General features: G+C 38.8%; 1 protein-coding gene across 6 annotated transcripts in view; it reads left to right on the top strand.

The window, feature by feature from the left end:
- Positions 1–13,463, top strand: part of SSBP2 (single stranded DNA binding protein 2) — a 310,974-nt gene extending 297,511 nt beyond the window's left edge. For all 6 annotated transcript variants that reach the window (XM_070793993.1, XM_070793994.1, XM_019965385.2 and 3 more), the window contains 2 exons: positions 3,766–3,864; positions 12,864–13,463. In XM_070793993.1, the coding sequence (XP_070650094.1) occupies positions 3,766–3,864; positions 12,864–12,893 (129 nt within the window). In that variant the 3' untranslated portion in view covers positions 12,894–13,463. The remainder of the gene's footprint in view (positions 1–3,765; positions 3,865–12,863) is intronic.
- The last annotated feature ends 10,648 nt before the right edge of the window (positions 13,464–24,111 follow it).

The following is a 24,111-nucleotide window of genomic DNA, read 5'->3' as shown; positions in this document are numbered from 1 at the left end:
ATTTCTGGACTGCCCCACTGCTCATGCCAGGTTGCGGGCTCTAACCAGGCTGTCAGGGTGATGGCACCACGATTGTCTGTCCCATCTCCACTACACTAATGGTCACTTTATCTCTAATCAGCAGCATCAAACGTACCGTACACTCCCAATTTTTTCTTCCCTACTTCTTTCCACCCACTGCTTAATTTTTCAGTCTTTCACACTGAGCTATACAAGGTGTCACTAACTTCATTTTCCCTATCTTTCTCCTTTCCAACACATGTCCAGCTATCTCAAAAAGCTCTCCTCTCTTTTCTCTTATTTCCTGGGCTCTTTCCTTTTCATCCTATTCTTTTTCTAGTCATTCTTTGTGAATCGGAAGACGATCTTATTTTTTAATAAACACTACTGCTTATTTTTGTTCACAATCCTCTTGAGCCTCCAGTTGCATCTTCCTAATTCTCCAATTAAACCTGTATTTTTCTTTTTTTCTTTTTCTTTTTAATTAGAGGATAATTACTTTACAATAATGATTTCTGCCGTACCTCACATGAATCAGCCACAGGCATACACATGTCCCCTCCCTCTTAAACCTCTCTCCTACCTTCCTCCCAATCCCATCCCTCTAGGTTGTCAAGCATCAGTGTTACATTTTTAAATTTTCCTATTTTAAAAAGTTGTTTGACCAACATAACCATTTTTGTGCACTATAGTCTTGTCTTGTGGATGAAATCTACTGAGATAGTACACAAAACGGAGAAGGCAATGGCACCCCACTCCAGTGTTCTTGCCTGGAAAATCCCATGGATGGAGGAGCCTGGTAGGCTGCAGTCCATGGGGTTGCGAAGAGTTGGACACGACTGAGCGACTTCACTTTCACTTTTCACTTTCATGCATTGGAGAAGGAAATGGCAACCCACCCCAGTGTTCTTGCCTGGAGAATCCCAGGGACAGGGGAGCCTGGTGGGCTGCCGTCTATGGGGTCGCACAGAGTCGGACACGACTGAAGCGACTTAGCAGCAGCACACAAAAACAGAGCTGCAGTTACATGCAACGTATGCTCATTGCCACCGACCGTCATAACCTGCTCTGGGCTGGTGTCTGGAACCGTAACCTGCTCCCCCACCCTAACCTACAATGCCAGTACTGAGTATGTCTCTCCCTGTATCCTCCTCATGTCATCCAGGGACCATCAACAGCATTGTTGATGGTTTCCTTAAGACTCCCCAGTTAGCAACTTCTGTTGTTTTCACAACATTTCACAGCATTTACCTCAGATTTTTTTTTTAATGTCCTATATCATTTCACAATTTTCAGATATACCCAATGACCTAGATAGGAACAAGTTTCAGAGATCTGATATGTAGTTCAGTTATGTACAAGGCTGTGTCCTTCTAACTTCCGTCTCAGTGTTCTTACGTACACCACTCCCTGCTCATAAAACAGCTTAATGCTGGGTCACCACGCTGTGAAAAGACTGCAGGGAAAACAACACCGTGAAGTGTTTTATAAGTATTTAAATATTAATGTACTGTTACTTTTAAACTTCAAATATTTTTTTAAATTAACACTTCGAATCAGGAATCAATATGAATGTAGCCAGACTTTGAGAGTTTTAAATCAAGAAATGTTATCACTTATATGTAGAATCTAAAAAAAGGTACAAATGAACTTATCGACAAAGCAGAAATAGAGTGACAGATGTAGAAAAGAAGCTTATGGCTACCAGGGGGTAAGCGGGGGCAGGGATAAATTGAGAGATTGGGATTGACATATACACAGCACTCTATATAAAATAAAGAACTAATATGGACCTACCGTGTAGCACAGGGCACTCCACTCAGTACTGTGTAACGGCCTGTATGAGAAGAGAATCTTAGGGAAAAAAAAGCATGGGTGTATGCATTTGTATAACTTACTCACTTTGGTATACACTTGAAACACAACATTGTAAATCAACTATAAACAATTTAAAAAAATGTTTAAATATAAAATGAAAAAATTTTTAAAGGACTGATAGATGGCAGAAGTGCAACAGAGTCTGGGAGCAGCCCAGCTTAGTCAGAGATGCTGTTCCTCTCAGGGTATCTTGCACGCTTCTGACTGGGGGTCCGAATATTACACGAGGATGGAGAGGGCTTATTTCATCTATTTTTTTTGAATACGTCAAAGTATACAGCTCAGATACCCTTATAGAGGTACATTAGATTATTTTTTACTCCCAAGATTACAGTTTGTCCATGAAATGACAAGTCTGTCTGGATCAAAAAGACTGCTAGACTTGGGGTAAATCCTACAATATTTTTAAAAATAAATTTTCCCTTTTTTGAACTAAGTCAATATTATCGTTCCTAATTTTAAAACAGTTGATTAATAATTTATTTTAGTGAATTGTAGCTTAAGTAATTGCACCTCAATTTTACTTAATTTTTTTTTCCAGGAAATCAAGTTATCCCTGTACATTTCAAAGTTCAGTTATTTTATACTTAGGAAACTCACATTTTCATAGGAAAAACAATTGTCAAAAAAATAGAACCCTCTTTATGCCATGCAGTGGTTCCTGGGCCCTTGGGGTTCACTGGCTAACAGAGCTCCTATGGACTTCAGAGAATCCATGTTCTCAGATCCTCCCTCTGAGGTGCAGAGCACGACAAGACACGAGCTGTATTTCCACCAGCTCATCTACCTGTTTCTGCTTTACACTATAACCGTATTTTTTAAAAGCCTATATTCTTCTGGGAATAACTCATTCATGAAATTTTCATTTGTATGACGTAAGTCAGAATCCTCAGAAATTTTCTTTGAAAAAAAAAAAAAATCTAAAAACTTATTCAGAAACAGAATATAAATGGCAGTGACTCAGGAAAAGACTCCAAAGCCTGGCTTCCAGTTGAAATAACAAGTGCGAGTTTTCACCCTCGCAGTTTATTTTTGCAAGAGTCCCTCTGTCACAGCTGCAGGCCTATGTGCGCATGCTCCGTGCACTGCTGCCGCTCTGCATTCCCCATCGAGGTGGAGTGTCAGATGACCTCACGTGGCTAGAATCACACAGGAAAATTTAAATAGAGCACAAAGCAACATACTGCTAATTTAGTGTTTGACTGGATAGCTCCTATCAACCATTTTATCTTAAGAGTTTTGAATACATCTACTCAAATGGTTGGAAAGGATTCTAGATCACTCCACACATGAGCCTTTCCCTCTACAAGTACATACTGAATTCTCAAGTTCTAGGGTATTTATTCCTCTTCTTAACTATCGTTAACTATTTTCTTTTTTTCCTTATGGTTCATATAAAAATAATGGCTAAAATCGTGTTACTGATGTAAAATGCATGTAGAATTAAAGGGAAATGTTTATGAAAATAGAGACCTTTGAGTCTGCTTAGTAAAATCACCTGGGGAAGGCATTGTCCCATCCTTTCTAATCAGTGGGTAGCCCACGGTGTTCATCATGGGCCTCCTGGAAATGTTTCTTAAAATCTCCAGAGTCCTAGGAACTCCATAAACTGAAGGTGGGATTTTGAATAAATATTGATTCTGAGATTAACATGAAGAGTTATGGTGAGTTATTTGGGGTTTCTGTCTTTTAATTTTCATTTGGGAAAGTATATAGGTCCTGTCAAGGTACCAAGAATGAAATGGAATACATGGTAGAAGTTTGAGGTAGGAATTATATCTACTTTGTTCTTAGAGATGATGCTATAGATCCCATGTTTGAAACAGTACAATGTAAAAGGGAAATTAAAATCTTAAAAATGCTGTGTTTTCTAAATCTTGTTTACAGAATTCTCCCAATAATATGAGCCTGAGTAATCAGCCGGGCACTCCAAGGGATGATGGCGAAATGGGGGGAAATTTCTTAAATCCTTTTCAGAGTGAGAGTGTAAGTATTCCCTTGACTACATTATTATATCCAGATTTTATTTCTGAAGCTCTTCTTTAGAATAAATGCATAAAGCCATTATTATGATTATTTAGAGTTCAATAGGTTGATCTTTTAAGAGTTAGAAAATGTGAAATTTCTTTGAAAACATTAAAAAATGCACTTTCAACTCTGATTATACGTACATGGTTACAAAAATGAAAATTCTAATAGTTTTTCTACAGAAAACATACATTATGAAGGAATCTACTAGAAACAGGTTGCACGTGTGATCATTTTCCTCAGTCTTCACGTGACTGAAGCATCCTGGGTCACCGCAAAACCAAGTCTGTTCTCAGTGCTGCCCTTTGAGGCTCTGAAACTTATCTCTAAGATGCCTGTACTTCACACTCTAGACTTTCCTGCCCGATGTGTTAATGTGTTGTTTACATTTAACCTGAACTAGATACTCACATCATTTTTTGTGTGACTATAGTTTTAAACAAAGGCAGCGTTTCATGTCTACATAAAAATAGCAGCAGCTTCTGTCCGACTCTGTGCGACCCCATAGATGGCAGCCCACCAGGCTCCCCCGTCCCTGGGATTCTCCAGGCAAGAACACTGGAGTGGGTTGCCATTTCCTTCTCCAGTGCATGAAAATGAAAAGTGAAAGTGAAGTAGCTCAGGCGTGTCCGACTCTTAGCAGCCCCATGGACTGCGGCCCACCAGACTCCTCCATGGGATTTTCCAGGCAAGAGCACTGGAGTGGGGTGCCATTGCCTTCTCCAGACAGCAGCAGAGCAGCAATAAAATTCATTCCTTCATGTAACAGTTACTGAGCACTCGCCAAAGCAATATGCTAGGCACTGGAGAGACCAAAAGGGCAACGTGGCATCTTTCTCAAGGAATGATTACACTATACAGTAGTTAATTAACTGTGTTTTTTTCACACTAGAAATACCTATAGAATTTTTAAAAATACAATTTCCCAGAAGCCTCCCTAGACCCAGGGACTCAGGATTTCCAGGAGTAGGGCCCAGCATACTTCCAGGTGAAAAAGCTTCCTCAGCGATGCTGATCCACATTCTCTGCTAAGGATGCCTGAACTGGAATGAAGAACTTCAGAACCCAAGCTGGTTTCATGTTCACAGCATCAGTGCCTCCAGGACACGTGCTGCCATTATTAAAATCATGGAGGATCTGCCAAACCATAAACAGACTCAGAAGAGAAACCCTTCTGATCTCACCTTCATTTTGCCCTAATTCAACCTTTACCAGAGATCAGAATTTGAAGCAGTAGCTTGTAGCATGCCTAACTTTTACCCAGAATAGCTGCTTCCCAAAATGGAACCCAAGATTGAGTGTTCTGTGGATTCTTTTACTTCTTGGTATTGACCTAGCACCTCTACCTGGGACAAGACTTCCTGTAATTTTAGACTTGACTTCTGTTAAAACTAGACATAAGATTACACTGATTTTTAGTTTGGCTTTTATTTGCATGCTATATATGATTAGTGGGGACAAGAAAGGTATACATAAAATTTTGCATTAAAAAAAATCAAAAGATTAGCCCATCAGTGATGAGGAAACAGAAAAATGTGAGAAATTATGTAGTTTGTCATAACGCTTAGGGTTATAGGATTTTGTTTTTTTAGATCCTGGTTCTTTCAGTAGTTTGCTTCAAGACTATGGACAAATTAATTTTAATTAGTTACTATTCTCTTTATCTAATTAGAGACATTAATTTCATTTTATGTTAATTCTCCCAGTAACAAAATTTTATAATTCAGTGAGGTATATGATAATTAATTCAGTTCAATTAGACATGCGATGAGCCTGTAGTATGCAGAGCACTAGGTTAAGGACAAAGTATTCTGAAATAAACATAACACATCCCTAACCTCAAAGAATGCAATCTGATGGGGAAAATGTGTTCACACAACTAATTAAACCACGTGTCAGATTCACAAGTACTGTAATAGATAGAAACCATGTGTTTAAAGAGCACTGAGGAAATTTATCAGCTTTGTATTGGATAAGAAAACTTCTTTAAAGAGATCCCGTGTGACTTTAACTTTAGGGGCCGAGACGAGAGGAACTCTCCCCACTCTTCCTTCCCAGACCTTGTTGGTGACAGCTTGTTCGTCAGGGAGGGGCCAGCTTCATAGTGGGCATCAGAGTGCTTTTCGTGGTGATCAGAAAACCAGATAGAAAGGAAGTTTAAAATCTACTTTGTGTAAACACCAGCCTCGCCCTCTGGCCTCAAGTGGACTATGCACACACCAACCAGCACACCCCTTTGGGACTGTGTGCACAGCACAGAGAGCAGCTGAGTGGGGCTTCCCCCTCCCCTGGCCCGGCCTTGCTACCCTTGAAGCCAGGAAGCAGGTAAAATGCCAAGCTGCTATGCAAAGTTACAAAAAAAAAAAAAACAAAAGCCAAAAGCTCCAGCCTGTCTCCCCTCCCCTCTCTCCTGTCCCCACTAGAAAAGTCCCCCAAAGAGAACTACTTGGATGGGGTGGAGAACCTGCCTCTGCCTAGAGTGTAGTGCAGCCCTGGAAGCAGGTAGCGCAGCCCTGGAAGCAGGTCCACACTGGCCACCGGCCGTCCCCCTCTCCCTGCTGTGAGGGGTCTCCACTATGAATGACGCCCTTGTTATGGGTTCTTCTATTACATTTTTGTTTGCACTTTAAAAGATCAAGAAACAGAGCAGAGAGGAGGAAGACAAAAGAAATTCATTGCAAATTGTAGTAGTATGTAGACATATGTAGACAAATGGAGTAAGGCCTTAAAGCCGTACATAGACTAGGTATCTCTGCTAAGTTAGCTTTACTATCATCAAGGAAAAGCAGAACTACTTAATGAATTCAAAAAGAAAACATTTCCCATGACTAAACATGCAAATCAGATTCTAGTGTTTAATGCACATAAAGTCTGTAAAGCCAAAATTTTTGAGCAGTCTGCCTTTTGAGGGCTTGTCAGTCTTTATTTTGAAGTTTAACCACAGAAGAAGCCTGGGAAAGAAGCAAACGTCTATTAACTGATTGTTACAGACACTGTCCCAGTTATTTCACACATGCTGCTTAATACAATCCATATACAGACGGAAATGTCCCCCCAAAGGCAGAAACCTTGAAGTGCCAACGCACTTTATGTAGAAAAATGTGAACCAAAAAAATAGAGCCACTATTCAAACTCTTTGGGGCGGGGGAGGAAATCATAAACAAGTCTTTGTTTCAAAAAACAAAGATGCCCCCTAGTGTTCAAACTCTAGAAAATGTTTGGTTTTGAAAACAATACAAAAAGGTTCAATTCAAAATAGTGCTTCATGCCTCTCAGGAGAAAGCAGTCTTATTTCTTGAATTAATTTAGCATAATACTTTGCCATAGCATTGAACTATAATCAGCTGAGCAAACATGCTGTTAAAATAATGTTGCCAAATAGGAATTATCAACCAAGCAGTAGATCATTTCTTATTACCCTTACTGCCTTTGGTCATTTTCTGCTATTGCAAAGAAATCACATATGCCCCCATGTATTTTTTTGTTTACATAGCCACATACACACTAGATTTATTTCACTTTAGTTCATCTCATTATCTCTTATTTAATAAGAAAATATCTAGATGCTTAGAAATAAACATAAGATCTGAAGTGTTCTTAAAGTGTATGAACAGAAACGCACACGCATTGGTTGAAGAGTTAATGGGTGCTTCCGATGAAGTCCATGGTACGTGAAGTGGGTACAATACATTCTCTAGTTCACGCTTTACATGCTAAACCAAACACTGATGCAGTCAACAGCTTTGTAAGGCCAAAACTGTTCTCATCTGACGGAAGAGAACCTGATGTCACAGCCTCCCGCATAAACACTAGAATATGCCATGGCGCACTGATGCAGTGGCACAACAGAAGCATTGCCGTGTGGCCTCAGGACAGCGCGCCGTGAATATTTCACGTCTCTAAGTGCCAGCAGCAGCAGCAGCAAGTACGATATCCCATTTAACACCTACTCTTTCTTTACTTCTGGAAAAAAATGTCAGCTGTTTCTCTTCTGCTTGAATAGCAATAATAGCAAAATTCCTTTTTGCTTGCACATTCTGTGCATTTTCCTAGAAATTGTGTGATTTCCCTCAATCTCACTTAGTTGAAGCAGTTTCAATAAAGGCAACAGCAGATAAGTGGTTTACAGCCTTAGCAGTGCAAATAGCCCATCATTTATACAGACAGTTACACACAGTCTATTTTACTGTTCCAAATATACTCAGAGCCTCATCTTACAGTTACTTGTACTTTCAAATTTTAAATTTTATTAGATGCTTGCTAATTTTTCTGAGTTGTGTTGCTTAGAGATGATGCTTCCATCCTTTCTAAATCTGGCCCTGACTTTCTCGGTGTACCCTATTTTTCCACTCAGTTTCCTCCCTGAATAAACCTAACTCTCTCTAACTTCCCAATGAATCTGTAACAGATTCTCATTTTACTGTAAGATTTGCTTGAGACATTTGAAATACTACAGGTTTAAAATCTTAACAATTGCCAGTGTTAAGAAATAGGAACAACCAATAAACATGCTTGGTAGCAGGGAATGTGCTCATATATTTGTTTGCATATATGCATACTTTTAACAGTGTATAATTAGAATGAATACTGTAATGTATTCTTAACAATATTACTTAATGTCACTTGACATATGAATGAACTGGAATAATCCTTATGAAAAAAGGATTCAGGGATTTTTAAAATCCGATTATTCAGGATGTGCATTAAATGAGATGGTCTGTAGAATTAATTATGACTTACCCAGAAAATTTTTCCAACATACCCTTTGAAGTCCTTTCAGAAAAGCTTTAAAGGCTTTTACTGTTTTTAGATTGGCACAATATACCCATTAAAGTCTTTGTCTTTAAAATAATGATCGATGATCTTGCTGTGTTGTTTAAAATTAAATCCAGTTAAATTTTCAGGTCCTAAATTAGACTAGCTACATCTTAAGGGCTTAGTAGCCATGTGTGGCTAATGGCTGCTGTGCTGGACAGCACAGAACAGAACATATCCATCATCACAGAAGGTTCTGTGTGCAATATGACTGATTCACTGATTCTTACTGTAAATAACAGTAGCCATAGAAAGCATCCCTGATCTGGGAAGATCCCCTGGAAAAGGAAATGGCACCCACTCCAATATTCTTGCATGGGAAATCCATGGACAGAGGACCCTGGTGGGCTATAGTCCATGGGGGTCATGAAGAGTCAGACACAACTTAGTGACTGAACAACAACAAATTTCCTGTGCCCGTTTTGCCATATTCTAATGTTTTATACTTTTGATAAGACATTGATACCCATTTATCTTGTTTAGTTTTGCTCCTAAATGTCAAATACCAAAATATAATTGCTTGTCGAAGTCTGTGGATAGCTTGTGGCAGCACCTGTCATTCCTTGTCGTGGAGATTTGCATGGTTTCTCCTGATGAGTTGGGGGTAGATCCCCTCCCAGCACAGGGTCAGGGTGGGCTCCACTTCACAGATCCTTGTCTATGATTGTTTGGGGTTTGGGGCTTTATTTAACTTTGCTTTTTGCTGCCACTGTCAAGCTTAAAGGGGAAAACATTTTCTATCAGATTGAATCCCCTTTGTCTTTTCTAGCAGTCTCCCCTTTTATCAACCTACTCACTGTACTCCACCATGGAAAGTCAGTAACATGTCTAATTTAGCTTTTCTAGACTGAATGGAAATTTGAGGCTATTAAATGATTAACAAGTAGATTTTTTCTTGATTGGACCTGTGTTTAAAGAATTAACAATCCTCCTCTTAGGCTCTGGTGACCCATTTTCAGGCCTAGTTGTCTACTTTTACTCAAGATCAATGTGGGGTTTTGGGTTTAAGCCATAGATAAACTCTGATGCCTTTCAGTCCAGACTTCTGCCAGCTGAACCACTGTCGCCCTGCACTCTTCCCTGGGAAATCCTGCTTTCTCCATATTAACAAATCCATCCATATCTAGTCCATACCTTATACCTCATTTCTGATTCCTACACTGCCTTAGTTCATCTGGAGTTCACATCATCTGTTCTCTCTGCTCCCTTTTCAGAAGGTTCATGCCCTTCTTCTCAGGATCATCATTGTTCCTGGTTAAGCCCTTGCAGAATGGACCAAACCCTCTCACTTTATCTGCCTCTTTCCATGAGGCACAATCATTAGTACCACATTAAAAGGAATTCCCTTTTACCTTGGTCCTCAGTTCAGTTCAGTCGCTCAGTCATGTCTGACTTTTTGTGACTTGTGAACTACAGCACGCCAGACCTCCCTATCCATCACTAACTCCGGGAGTTTACCCAAACTCATGTCCATCGAGTTGGTGATGCCATCCAACCATCTTATCCTTTGTCATCCCCTTCTCCTCCCGCCTTCAATCTTGCCCAGCATCAGGGTCTTTTCAGATGAGTCAGTTCTTCGCATCAGGTGGCCAAAGTATTGGAGTTTCAGCTTCAGCATCAGTCCTTCCAATGAACACCCAGGACTGATCTCCTTTAGGATGGACTGGTTGGATCTCCTTGCAGTCCAAGGGACTCTCAAGAGTCTTCTCCAACACCATAGTTCAAAAGCATCGATTGATGTACTGGAGAAGGGAGTGGCAAATCACTTCAGTATTTTTTGCCTTGAGAACCCCATGAACAGTATGAAAAGGCCCTGGTCCTCAGTTTTTTATAAAACATATAAAGTATTTAAGAGCTCATATTTACATCTAATCTGGAAACCCCCTTCATCCAGAGACCATTCCATTTGTAGCAGATGCTTCTCCCATGGCAGATGATCTAGAATGTGTTGTCCAAGACACAGGCCACCAGCTGCATTTAACTAAGTTGGAGTTAAATCATGTTAAAATTTTAGTTCCTAGCCACATTTCCTGTGCTCAAGTTGCCACATGTGGCTAGTGGCTTTCGTGCTGGACACCACAGATTGTGGAACATGGCTACCACTGAAGTAAGTTCTGTTGGGCAGTGCTACTCTGGAACTCTTCCATCACAGTCTATTCCTCAACAGTATGAGGGCACATTGCAGCACTGTTTACAGTAGCCCAGACATTTAGCAACCTAAATGTTCATCGCCAGAGGAATGGATAAAAGCAGATGTGGTACCTATAGACAATGGAATATTACTCGGCCATCAAAAAGAATGAAATAATGCCATTTGCAGCAACACAGATGGACCCAGAGATTTTCATGCTGAATGAAATCAGACAGAGAAGGAGAAATACCATATGACATCCCTTACACGTGGAATCGAAAAAGAAATGATACAAATGAACGTACTTACAAAACAGGAAGAGACTCGCAGACTTAGAGAACAAACTTACGGTAGCCAAGGGTGAAAGATGGAGGAAGGGATAGTTGGGGAGTTTAGGATGGACATGTACACACTGCTGTATTTAATTTTTTCTTAATCTATGTGTTGTATTGAAGTATAGTTGACATAGTGTTTCAGGTGCCCAGCAAGGTGATTCAAGTATACATGCACATGTATTTTTCAGGTTATTTTGCCTTATAAGTTATTACAAAATAGTGACTACTTTCCCTGTGCTATACAGTAAACCTTTGTTGCTTGTTGCATATCTTTTTTTTTTTAATTAGAAATCTAGCATCTGTTCATACTAAGTCAAACAAATGGAATCCAAATGTCAAATTTTTTAGTTAGGTAAAAATTCATGTTTTCTAAAATATATATTATACATACTATTTACATATATATATACAAAAGCTTTTCTACTATGCTTGATAAAGGCTTGAGAAAGAACATCAAACAAAAAAGTGATGGAGAAATTGGAAAACAAACTAAATGAAATGGGAGCACTGCATATGAAATAGAAAAAGTGAAACAAACTAGAGAAAAGTAAAAGATCATCATAGAGTCCAGGTGTTTTTAAACATGGCTGCTCGTTAGAGACACATCTGGAGTTTTGGAGAAAAAATAATACCTGGGCCTTAAAGTAGATAACCAACAGGGACCTACAGTATAGCACATGAAACTCTACTCACTTATGTGGCAGCCTGGAGAGGAGGGGAGTTTGGGGGAGAATGGATACATGTGTATGTGTGGCTGAGTCCCCTCACTCTCCCCCTGAAACTATCACAACACTTAATCAGCTATACCCCAGTACAAAATAAAAAGCTTTAAAAAAGCTTTTTATGAGGGTGTATTGGCATCATTATCAGAATAACTGCTCTATTTATCATTTATAAGACTATGTTTCCAAATTTCTGAAAGCCTCACCTCTACTAGTGGTCAGCCTCAAACTGACAAGTAGCACGTGGCAGCAGAGCCCCTACTTCCGCCCAGAAGTGCTTGTGGATTGAGACTGGAGTCAGAGTTTCAGGGAAGTTTATATGCTGAAGTATAAATCAGACTCTTTAAGTATTGATATTTTTTCAGTGCTCTAGTGAGGATTTCTTATGGCCAGCTAGAAGTTCAATTATTAATCCAGCATTTACTGAGCACATTTCTGTGTTTCTAATAAATACATGGTTTTAAGGGGTTTATATTCAAACCTCCCAAAACCCCTTTAAGACTAATACTGTCATTAAGCAGAATTAACAGGTGAGGAAACAAGCACCGAGAGGCGAGTAGCCTCCCATCTTAACCAAGCTAGCAGAAAACGAAGACTAGCCTGCCCCTCATACTTATTTCATGTGGTTCGACCTTGGGCTAGATTTTTGCCCTAGTTGTTCCGAGGGCCCATAAAACCTGAATCTGGCTAGAAGAAAAAAAGCTAAGGGACCGGGTAATTATCAACCCCTTACGCTCAGAGAGAGGACAGGACTGGTTGCTTTCCAGAGGAAATAGTTATCATTTCAGGACAGTCAATTCTATATAATTTACTCTTTTCCTGCTTGCTAAATTTTTATGGTGTATTAAAAGCTTGTTCATAAAAAGCATTAAAATTCACAGTTACTATTGTTTACCAAGAGGGATGTCAGTGGCCTGTAGAAGTGTTGTTAAAATATGGATTCTTCTCTCCTAGTACTCCCCTAGCATGACAATGAGTGTGTGATCCATCACCAAGTCTCCTCATGGAAACCACAATGAGTCAGCCCTCCACAGAACTACTACGGAAGAAAATTATTCATCACAGTGTACAGTTAAACCGAGGAATCTCAGTCACACCAAACCAACCTTTTTATTTCCTGCTCTCTCCCCTATTTTGTGAAGAAAGCGGGTCCAAACGTGATTCGAACAACTGTACGGAGCGGCACATTAGAATTGCCCTCAACTGAACTGCAAATGATTATCTGTGTATGTATATGTGTGGGAAAGAGAATGTATTGTATGTGCGTATGTTATATGGACACATGCACATACATGCATTGACCCACAGGACATTGTAAAATACTATCACATGACATCTTAAGTAGAATGAGTAGGGACTTTTATTCCATCCTTTTTTTCACGTTTACATTTTAATTATTAAAAGTTGCTCCTGCCCCTCCCTGAACTATTTTGTGCTGTGTATATCACTGCTTTATATAAGTTATTTTTTAAGGTGAACTCAGATGTTATGGTTTTGTAAATGTCTGCAATCATGGATAGGAATAAAATCGCTTATTTGAGAGCTTTCATTAAATCGCGTGTGATGCAAGTTATCCTGTGAATGACAACGTGTACTAAGAAAAGAAGTGTGTCTTCATCTTTATGTCAAATCAAACAGTTTCTCAGTAACCTTCAGTGAGTATTTTTGTACTTTTTATGTAGGAAAAAAACTTCAAATCAACAGAAGCTTAGCTGGGGCCTAACACAGTATATTTCTGCAGTAACTGCTCTAGGTGGAATTCCTGATTTGGCTTAGATGATACAGAAAATCAGTAATTAGTCGCAGTTGCTTAAACCGTAGCAATAAAGTGCCAGGGGTCATCATATTTTTAGCAACACATTTTCTCTGTAACACGATAAAGCCCAGACGTAGTAACTATTTGCTTGAATTAGTCACTTGTCACCAGGAATGCTAGAGCTCAGTTTTTTAATAAGATACTAATGTGAAATGGTGCCTCATTTTTATTCAGACTTCTTGTGAACATTTTCACATAGACACTGCAGAGAGATACATTCAAATGATTGAGGCTTTTAGCACAAGGGAGAAGGAAAATTTTAATCACACCCCAGGGGTTCTGTGCCACTTCTCTACCCCTGTATCTTACTAGTGGCAGAATTGACGGTGTCCCTACTCGCTGGCAGCAAAGCAGGTGCTGTGTTCCCAGGATATAGGACTTTTATTAGAGGGAAATTATTGTAGTCATTGACATCAGTCATATGAATCTATTCGTATAACTGTTCAGAAAACATTAGAAAAATTTAAACAAAACACTTCCCTATGAAAACACATTGCTCTGTGGCCTTTTCCAGATCTTGTGTGTTTCCTGTGTTCCATCATACATGTAAACACCAAAGTTATAATAGAAAAGTGTGAAGACCAGCTTTAGACTCTGAAAGCTAAGATGCTGATCCTTCCTGTTAAAATTGTAAACAACTATATATCCAAACTCAAGAGATTTTGAAAAGCATTGTTTAATCTCAGGTAAGGGGCATCCATCTTTCTGGAGGCAAATGGTCTCTAACGTGACACTTTGGCATTATATTTACTCATCATTGATCCTAGATGACTGACTTCTCTCAAATCCACAAGGATTTATTCCTTCTGAAAATAAAGATTTTTGCCTGTGCATGACAGGGCTGCTAGGCAGAACTGTTAAAAGGGGAAAAGGAAGTTGAATTAAAATTTATGTTCCAGATTTAAACTAATCAAACTAGTTGCCATTAATCACACATTGTGCAGGGGCTAGGACTGCACACTGGAGAGCAGCTTCAGGCTCTCAAGCTGCAAACAGGCTTTCATGAAAAATTCAGACCACGAGGTCTTTAACTCAAGCCAGGGTAGCCTGGAGATGACACCTTGTACAGACACGTGAATTTTCCAAGGATAATTCTAATTTTCACTTTGTGATAGTTGTGTGAACACTGACCGTCTGGTGATAAGCTTAATCTTATAATGCTAGAATTTTGAAAACTTTTGTTGACTCTTTTCTCCATTGTTACTGATCTTGAATTTCTTTTATTTGCCTTCTAAGAAGGTATTGTTTCTTATTATCAAAGAATCGTGAGCATGATTTTACTTGCTCTCATTTTGGGGGTAATATTGGAATGTGGATGGCAATATGGGTCCCGTTATTTCTAGCCTATTTGGTTAAAAGGAAAAAAAAAGTAAAAACCAAGGTATAGCAATCAATTCAGCTTAAGTATTTTTTCTTGTCTTGGAACCCAGATTAAAAATAGCTAGTCCTTTAAGTTTCAGACAGTTGAAAATTTGAAGAAGCTGTATTCAAGAAAACCAGAAAATAAGGACACTTAATTCTAACATCAAATAATTTTCTCATCCACCAAATGGAAAACAGTATATCTGTATATTGATTTTGTTTAGGTGTTGAATCATTTAAACCTTATCCTTTTCTCTTTTCACCTCATGCATTTGTGTTGGTCTTTATGTATACTACCCTTTCCTGAGTTACTTTTAACATTTCATCTCACAGTAACATTAGCAATTCTTGCCTACATTGAACATATAAAATATACATGTGTAATATAAAAATAAATAGGTGAAAACATTAATTCTTATCACTCTGCTTTGCATTCTCCGTAACTCACCATAGTTGAAAATATATGTCAAGTTATTTCTAAGGTATGTATGTCTTTGATCAGCTGTCTTTCTTATAGCAAGATTGCACATGGGAACAGAGGCTGGAGCCACCATTGATCTGGTAACAACGCACGGCTGTGATGGGTGAATGTTAGTGCTTCTTCCCAAGTGTTGCAGTTTGGACTCAGTTTCTGATGAACAAGAATTACATAGCTGAGAATACGAGGTTAAGATTTCTCTGTGGCCAGAAAATTAATAAATCTGCTCCATGAGTCATGGAAAGTGCCTACAACAATCATTTCTCTCCAGGAATAAAATAGTGAAAATGTCCATGTCTTTTTTTATGATTCTCTAAGCTCTCTGAACTCTATTGCATTTCATAGGCTCATTCAGTTAACATTCTTCCTGTGGTTTGAAAGAGCAAATGAAAATAAAGGAGTTCAGTTTGGGAAATGTGGAAGCCCTACATCTGTCCATACCTTTTCTCTATCATTTCATTCTGAGAATATATAGCGAAGCATTTAGTACTGAGCCCTTGGCAAAAAGTTTTCCACAGTCCTTAATGCCATGAAGTCTTGACTGGCCTTTTTCTTCATGCCCCCCCCCCCCAATCTCGCATCCTCCAGTAGAAATAAAAAGTGAACATTTTTACCTTCTCAGCCCTTGCAGTTTTCTTCATACAGTATACAGTTTTCCCAGGGGGAAAAAATTGCAGTTTCCACGTTTAGATTGTCACTGTTAATTGTGTCAGTGAACCATACCTTGAGAAATACTGGAAAGGTGAACCGCTACCAACACACTTCCATTTGGCATATTAAACTTGTGTGTGTGTGTACATGTGTGTTGGGGGTAGCAATGTGAAGTTTGCTCACAAAACACTTCCATTATGACTTGGATTGTGCTATAGCCCAACTGGTAACTATTAATTCCTTCCTCTGATTGTGTTTTATTTCAACGGTAAAAATTAGCTGATTTAAGTCATTTGGGATGGACAGAGTAATGGAAACTATAAACAGATGGCCTCGCCTGCTTCACATCCTGTGCTAGCTTGTCCACATTAGGCTTTCTTACGAAGGCACTGCATCTAAAGGTAAGAGCGTAAGGGACCACCTAAATCCTCGGTCACTTCACTGCCATGAATTGTGCAATAATTACAGTCTTTCGATGTAGACATTTGTTTACATTTGTTTAGAAGAAATTGAATTGACATGCATCTGTTTCACCACAAATGTCAACTTTACCCATGGACTGTAATTCAGATTGAAAGGAAGGACCTACAGATGAAAACACCTGAGACCTCTTAATTACTTTTCTGAACTTTGTGCTAAAGAGAAATTCTCAATTGAGTAAGTCTCCTAAGGAGTATTTCCTCTAAGTTCCCCATGTTAACTTAGTGTAATGGTCTTCCTGAATAGAAGAAAAATAATTTCTATAAGTAGTTTAATGTAAATACTTTTGCTGTCTACAACCTTAAATATGTAGACAAATATATAGAGACTGTAAAGTTTCAAGTGGGATTAAGTCTTTTCATGTATAGAATTACAGTTTATCTTCCACCACCACCCCTTGTGGATTTACTGTCTTCAGGACTGGACTCACTCCAACTATCTCAGTCATTGAAATGTAATATTTTCCTGGAAATATTTGGCATTTCCATTTTTTAAGTAAGATGTGCAATTAGCATGACAAAGGCAAGTATTAATTTTCCTAGAAAAAATATTTATTCCCAGAACTTATTTGCAGTTAACATTAAAACTTTATCCCACTTTCTCTTTTGTGTGTGCCAAATGACCTCAGTATATTGCCCAGAAAATGAAATTTGGATTCTTCATAGTGTTCTCAGAACACAAGACAATGTGTTATTATCTAAATTACCATCATGTCCTGACAGGTAAATGCAATTAATCATCTACTTATTAGAAAACAATTCAAATAACCTTTCCAGTTTACATAATTTGAAAGTAAATCCACTTTAACCTTAGCAACACCTTAGAAATGCTTTTAATATAAACAACAGGTTCAAATATGTATGTGACTTTCTGTTGTATTTCAGAATAATTATCCATGCATTGAAACAATTAAAAAAACTTAGCAGAAATTATATGTTATAATGAATAAAGAACATGATGTTGTTTCAAACATGAATGGACAAGTCTTTACAAAGAAGATTCTTGTATAGCCATCAGCTTATTGTATTGTTTAACTGTGATTTTAAGAATTGAAGATGTTTTCTTACTACATGTATTTAAATGTTACTTACAATGTCTTCCTGGAAAAACAATTATTTGTAAGGTTTTTATAAATGCACAATTAATGTATAAATATAGTTGGAATCTGGGATGACTCTTCGTAATCTACTATTTTTCATTCCACCATGGCCACCAGCTACCTGATACATTTTGTAAATTTAGCATCTTCCTGTGTGCACACATGTGCATTATTACATTTTCAAATGGATTTATCTCTGTTTGTGTAAAAATATCTGAGCTATTCATGTAGTGGGAAAGGTTGCCATAAAGATGTACATAAATATCCATTAATTTCACACATTTTCACATTTAATGTTAAAAATGCACTATTTCATTTACAGTTTCTACCTTTTCATTGCTAGACTAACTTTATTACTTATTGAAAAAGTAAAAGAAATTGTTCATATAAAACTAGCATAAATGCTTTCTGAATGATAAGAATTGTAACTAATGTGGACATCTGTGTCTCTAATTGAATTAGACGTTCTGCTTTATGTAAAACCAGCAGTCTTGTATCAGAGAATTTATTTATATGCATTTAAATAGGTTATGATGAGTGTCTAGCTTTTTATAGTCAGATAACTAAACTTTGACTACCACAAAGTAAGTAATATTATTAGCAAAATTAATGGATAAAAGTTCAGTATTTTATTCCAAGTAGGATTATACATAATGCAGAAATCTGAAGTTATTATGCACATAATTCATGTAACATTATGCTTCTTCTCAAGTACATTCATCTTTCTAATGAATTACACAGATTGTCACCTCAGTTCACCATGAGCATTTATTTACCCACATAAAAATTCTGAAGTAGGTTCTGTGCACAGCTCTATAGATAAGAATATAGAAGGAGGATGGTCTATAATTGAGGTTAAAAATAATTCATCCTAGGTATCAGTGGAAATATATAAATTATTTTTTCAATAAATTCTTAAAAATACTGTTTCTGTAGTAGTTAAGAGGATTTAATGTTAATGATTTCTAGAGCATTATGGTTTTGATCCAAATGGGGTCTTCTAGTTCAGAGATGCCACAGATTTGTGCATAGTGTTTAGAGAGGGGAAAACTGTAAATCCCATTGGTCAGACTCCTTACTGAGCTAGAGGTTACCTCAAGTAACTTATTAAAATGACAGTTTTGGCAAGATGTCTGGATTTCTGGCTGATGGAAGGTAGGTAGCAAGGCAAGAGAAGAGTCCCTGAATTTAAAACAGCTAGCATCCTATAACAAAGAACTTTCTCAGAAGGTGTTAAACTATTTCTGATTCTATGAAAGTGGTATTAACGGCAGTAGCATCATGTAGGTTCCGAACAAGAGTAACATAGATAAACAAAAGTCGGTAGAATTAGTTTAATTCCTCCTCAGCTCCTTCTGGTGAGTGAGATAACAGTAAAAGAGTGGGAAAGGAAGGGTGAGGGGCCGGACACACACCCAGTCCCACACCGTAAGACTCATCGAGTGTTCCCATAGCTCAGTGTATCCCTCAAGGCAAAATAAACCCTGTACATAGAAAGGCATAAAAATTAAAAAGAAATTATACAAGTTTTATTCCCTACAAAACCTGTCTGATGAAAAATATGGTAGTGCTTTTTAGAAAGCCTCAAGTCAATAGACATTACACATACAAGTGTTATCTGTCTCATTCAGTTTGCAATGTTTCCCTTGAAGTCTGTGGGGCTCAGCTTGGCTACAGTTGCATTTCTCAGTTGCATTTCTCTTTGCATTTCTCAAATTTTCCTCACGTGATTGTATCTTTGCATCTTACAGCACATAATTCTTGATGGTAATAGGAAGGAAGCTCTTGATATCTACTCATGTCACATGGAAAACTTTGCTTTTAAGTGTGCTCACAATATAATCTTGGTTATCACATATAAAAAACAAAAATTTGAATACAATTTGTAAAAGAATTCAGTGTTTCTTGGTTTTGTAAATATTGTTTCAGGGAAAGAAATAGTTTAAGAATTGAAAAGTCAAAAGTATTCTGTTGACAGTCTTATTGGTGCTCACTGTTTCATCATCAAGTTAGTATCATTCACTTATGACTGAAGGGATGTTACACGTATTTAACAGTCTCAAAATTGTTTTAATAGAACACATGTAAATCATGGAAAGTAATATTCATTTTAATTTTGAGAACTCAGCATGGTATTTTAACAAGCAGTTACTAGCCAAATGTCATATATTTAATTTCTCTTTGAGAAGTATTACCTAGGTACAGTTTTTGTTCAGTTGAAAAACCTCCAGAGAACTGAATTTATACACATTGAAAAAGACAATACAGTGAACACATAACAAAGATAATAAGCCAGGTATGAAAGTGTTGCATGAAAATAGAGCACCAGCAACTGCAAGAGACACATCTCACCAGAGAAGTTCTCAAACTAATACCCAATTCAGAATTGAAATGCTCAGTGTAAAAGTTAATAAGAAATTGATTGACCCCGATAACCAAATCAAAACCAACACAGGAGCCATATCTAGTTGGCCATAGGTGGATTAATAAGACCACTATCAGTATTTCTAAGATAATTATCTCCACAAAAATCAGACCATAACCAAATTCTCCATATTGAGACATCAGTGTTTAAAATTCAATCCACGTAAGCAAAAATTCCTTTTGAAATAGGCAACACAGTCTTCTCAGTTTCTTCCCCAAAAGGAGTAATGCCGAAAGATTTCCGGTTGTAAAACTGCATGGTCCAGTGAAGCTCAGTTTAGACTGTAAAGCATTTGAAGTTCAAATCTCTACAGAATGTGTGTGCTACAAGTATTTCTAAAATGAACCTTATAAATCATCTCAGAGGGGCAGTGATCTGGGGTGAGTAGAAGTCTGGCAAACTGTCCCTGGTTACTCCTCAGATGACTTAAAACCTTGTCTAATGAGGCATCCACTACTGTATTTTCAAATTTTAGAAAGATTTGCATAGTGTTTCTGTGTACAAGTTACTGAACTGTGCATCTGCAAAAATGAATAACTAATATCAACCTTTTTCCCTTCACATATCCAGAAACAATTTTGTTGTTTTGCTCTGGCAGTCAGCACTTTGGAAAACATGAAACGTAGATTGCGAAAGTGTCTGTTTCAGATTACTTCAACCTTCATTTGAAGCCTGTTTAAAATAAAATCTCTTTCTGGTTCACTTGGCAGTGTTATTTCTCAAGTTTGCCATGACATGAGTTCTTGCACTGGGTCTCAAAAATTGAGGTCCCCACTTGTGCATTAACGAGGCACTGGAAATGTACAGTCCTATCTTGCTGAAGAGGAGTTTTGGAGCAGACAGATCATTCAATCACATATATTTTCCATTTGAGTTGCACAAATAGATGTTCTTACTAATAAGTAGGAAATTGGCATTTACCAAAATCACTTAACTGCCACATAAACTTCAGAAGTAAATGCGTACAAATTCCCTAACCTATTGTGAATTTCCTCCCACTAAAGACAAAAATTTATGCTATAGGCTTTATATTACAGATTGCTTTGTGGTGGATGTTGATTCTGCTTGCCAAAAATAAGCGTTATGACTCCAACTGTTTTCAGATAGAAATGCCAACAATTAAAGCACTTCAAATCTATTTCTGGCATAAAAACACATACACAAAAGAAAGGACTCAACCAAAAGAACTGTGAAAAATACCTAAGTAATTTGGGACTTGGAGAGAGTCCCAAATATATGTGCTAACAGTAATTTATTAACATATTTCAACTTTCAAACTCTATGGAGGTAAATGCTTATTTTACAAATAGAATTTCTATTTTGCCATTTGATTAAAAGTTGAAAATCAACATAAATATTCAGAATGTGTTTATTAGAGTTCAAGACATTTCTTAGTTACTTGGCCGTGAATTTTTGTTTTTGGTGATTATGTTAAAAGAATATATTGAAAAAATTTGGACTTAATTATAAGAAATCAGAGGTCTGAGAGGTTCAGATCTAGATGGCAGAGTATAAGGATGTGAAGCACACCTCCCCTGATGAACACATCAAAGATAATCTACATGTGGGACAGTTTTCACTGCAAACTGGCGGAAGGACTCCTGTACACCAAAGCTCTAAGAAAGATACACAGGTAATCAGGTAGGAAGAGAAGGAAAGCAATAGCATTGGAACCTGTGCCACTGGGCGGGGACTCAGAGGAAAAGGGGGAATATGTGGGGAAGTGGGGAACCTACTCTGGGGAGTGAATGGTTGGAGCCACAGATCGGGCCCTTTGGTGCTGGGGTCCTACTTGGAGGAGACAGGTCCCCTCAGCCAGCTGGAGGACTGCCAGGACTAACAGAAGAGCCGTGGAAAGCTGAACTCTCCTGGTAAGGTGCGCACATCCACTGCCGGTTCCTGAAGCAGGACAGAGAGAGGTTCGATGTGGTCACTGCTGGGTCTCCTGCAGCCACCTTGCTGCACCGGCCATCCTGAGCCAAGCCAACGCTCCAGCCCCCCTCACATCCCTCCCCAGCACATCACAGGATCTGGAGGAGCCATGACCAGGGGAGAGACGTGACCCGGCCCTCGGGTGGAGCCTGGGTGGGAGGGCAGTGCCCGTTGTTAGTGATCTCACAAGCAGCACATCAGAAGGCGCCGAGATCTCTGACGGTGGCCACTCCACCACCACTCATCCCCCAATACATGCCAAGGGTCGACATGGGCCCTGCCAGTCCTCTGGAACAATTCTACACAGGGAAGGGGCAGTAGGGGCTGGGGGCAGTGACTGGCGGTGAGGGACAAAGGGGACTTACATGGAGGCTACATCTAAGCAGAGTGAAGGTAACAACTGTGAGCCTGTAAAGGCAGCACACGGGAGGTAAGTCAGGCCTCCGCCAGCAGAGGGCGTATAGTGAGAACCTGCACAGGCCCCACCTGCTCCAGCACTCCCCGCCCCCCACCCTCCCCTCCCCGGGCAAGGGTCACAATGAGGGGGAGGGGACAGAACCCCAGCTCAGACCCAGCTCTGGGACTCCTGACAGCCCCCAGGGCCTCGGGGGCAGTGACAGCCGCAGAGCCAAGGGGAAGTCACGCCCAGCACCACTCTAGCCACTCCATCTCTAGCCCCACCACCCACTGAGGCCATAGCTACAGCAGACCCTGAAGAAAGATGTGACTTACATCCCTGTCTGATCTAGCTCATCCAGCAAAGGTACTGGGCACACCAGTTCTTATGCTCCCACATAAGAACACCCCTTCAAGACCACAGTAGCTAACTTTCACCTAAACCCACAGAGGCAGAGAAGCAAAAATCCAGAGGAACTACTCTCAATTGAAACAGAGCAAGAGAAACCCTCTCAAAACAATGTAACAGAAATAAACAATTTACCAACTAAAGAACACAAAGCATCAGTAATATTTGGGTAATATGAACTGAACTGAATTAGAGGAAAGAACTGATGCACACAGTGAACACTTTAACAAAGTACAGGAAAATAAATACTTGATCAGAAATGAAGAATTCAACACCTGAAATAAGAAACACACTAAAAGAAATGAGCAGCAGATTGACACAGAAGAACGCATAAGTGACCTGGAAATAGAACAGTGGAAATCACCCCACCAGAATATCTTAAAAAAAAAAAAAAAAAATTTTTTTTTAAGTGAAAACAATTTAAGAGCTCTCTGGTATAATGTTAAGCATACCAACATTCACATCGTAAGGGTCCCAGAGAAGACAGAAATAGGAATCAAAAATGTATTTGAGGAAATTATGACTAAAAAGTTCCCCCAAATCAAGAAGGAAACAGATATCCGGGTACAGGAATCACAGAGGGTCCCAAAAAAGATGAACTCAGACCTACATCAAGACATAACAGAATCAAAATAGCAAAAAAGAGACAAAGTTATAAAGGCAGCAAGAGAGAAAACAAGAGTGGTATACAAGGGAATCCCCACAAGGCTGGCTGCTGGTTTTTCTGCAGAAACTGTAGGCCAGAAGGGAGTGGCATGATACCTTCAAAGTTCTGAAAAAGAAAACTGTAACCTAGATCACTAAACCCAGCAAGATTATCATTTACAATAGAATGAGAGATGAGGCACTTCTCAGATAAGGAAAGACTAAAAGAGTTGATCAACATTAACTGCTGCTAAGTCACTTCAGTCGTGTCCGACTCTGTGTGACCCCATAGACGGCAGCCCACCAGGCTCCCCTGTCCCTGGGATTCTCCAGGCAAAAACACTGGAGTGGGTTAAAAGAAAAGTCACAGGATCTTATCTAAGAGGAAAAGAGGCAAGTATCTACGGGAAAAGGAAATTTCCTTGAGGAAAGGCAAATATACTATAAGGACTGAGGATCAACCACTTAACCATGAAGATTAAAAGACAAAAAAGTATAAAACCAACTAC

Source organism: Bos indicus, chromosome 7 (assembly GCF_029378745.1).
Source record: "Bos indicus isolate NIAB-ARS_2022 breed Sahiwal x Tharparkar chromosome 7, NIAB-ARS_B.indTharparkar_mat_pri_1.0, whole genome shotgun sequence".
NCBI classification, from domain to species: Eukaryota; Metazoa; Chordata; class Mammalia; order Artiodactyla; family Bovidae; genus Bos; species Bos indicus.
The sequence above is the reverse complement of the archived record's forward strand: the minus strand, read 5'-3'. Positions and strand labels throughout refer to the sequence as shown.